Genomic DNA, 787 nt, shown 5'->3' with positions numbered 1-787 from the left:
TCACAAAATTATGGGAATCTCCTCATCAACCTTGCAGTCCATAATGAAACAATCTGCTGGAAACACGAATTTTCCAACTTGCACAAATACATTGTCAAGTATACCTGATGGTCTTTTCACCGTTCGGTCAGCTAGTTGCTGTAACATGGATGTGGGCCTTGCTCTTCCAATGTCTAACCTTTTATAGATAGACAACAACATCAGATTTATACTTTCTCCCAAATCACACAATGCTTTGGCAAATGCATAGCTACCTATGGTGCATGAAATTGTGAAGATTCTAGGGTCGGATAACTTCTGAGCTATAGGTCTTGACACAACAACACTACAAGTCTGTGTCAATGTGATAGTTGCCAAGTCTTGGAAGTCGAACTTATGAGACATCAAGTCCTTCATCATTTTTGCATAACCGGGCATCTTCCTCAAAGCATTAATTAGAGAAATGTTTACCTGAATTTGCTTCAGCATTTCCATGAATCTTTTGTACTATTCATCCTTCTGATATTTGGCCAACCTCTGTGGAAAGGGTGCTGGAGATCGCTTCTTTTCTGTGGCTTGAGTTAGATCCTGCTCAGGCACTTTTTATAAAACCTTTTCTTGCATTTTCTCAGTCTCCTTCGCAACCTCTTTTCCTTGTTCATTTTCTCATGGGTTGGTTGAACTCTTACTTCTGTTAGCCCGGTTGACTCATCTAACTCAATTGGCACTGACACAAGTGTTTCAGTTGGCCGACTCTCACGAGCAATTTCTTGCTCTGAATCAAGATCTCTACGATTTCTCAAGCTCA

At 40.5% G+C, this 787-nt stretch overlaps 1 protein-coding gene across 1 annotated transcript; it reads right to left on the bottom strand.

Annotated features, from left to right (window-relative positions):
* Positions 1–474, bottom strand: LOC142178812 (uncharacterized). The gene has a single exon (XM_075248533.1). The coding sequence runs from the start codon at positions 472–474 to the stop codon at positions 1–3; it is 474 nt and encodes a 157-aa protein (XP_075104634.1).
* Between the last annotated feature and the right edge of the window lie 313 nt (positions 475–787).

This window comes from Nicotiana tabacum, unplaced genomic scaffold, assembly GCF_000715075.1.
Source record: "Nicotiana tabacum cultivar K326 unplaced genomic scaffold, ASM71507v2 Un00001, whole genome shotgun sequence".
NCBI classification, from domain to species: domain Eukaryota; kingdom Viridiplantae; phylum Streptophyta; class Magnoliopsida; order Solanales; family Solanaceae; genus Nicotiana; species Nicotiana tabacum.
The sequence above is the reverse complement of the archived record's forward strand: the minus strand, read 5'-3'. Positions and strand labels throughout refer to the sequence as shown.

Excerpts from the sequence above, each read along its gene's own strand:
- LOC142178812 (XM_075248533.1), bottom strand. The coding sequence starts at position 474 with ATGGAAATGCTGAAGCAAATTCAGGTAAACATTTCTCTAATTAATGCT.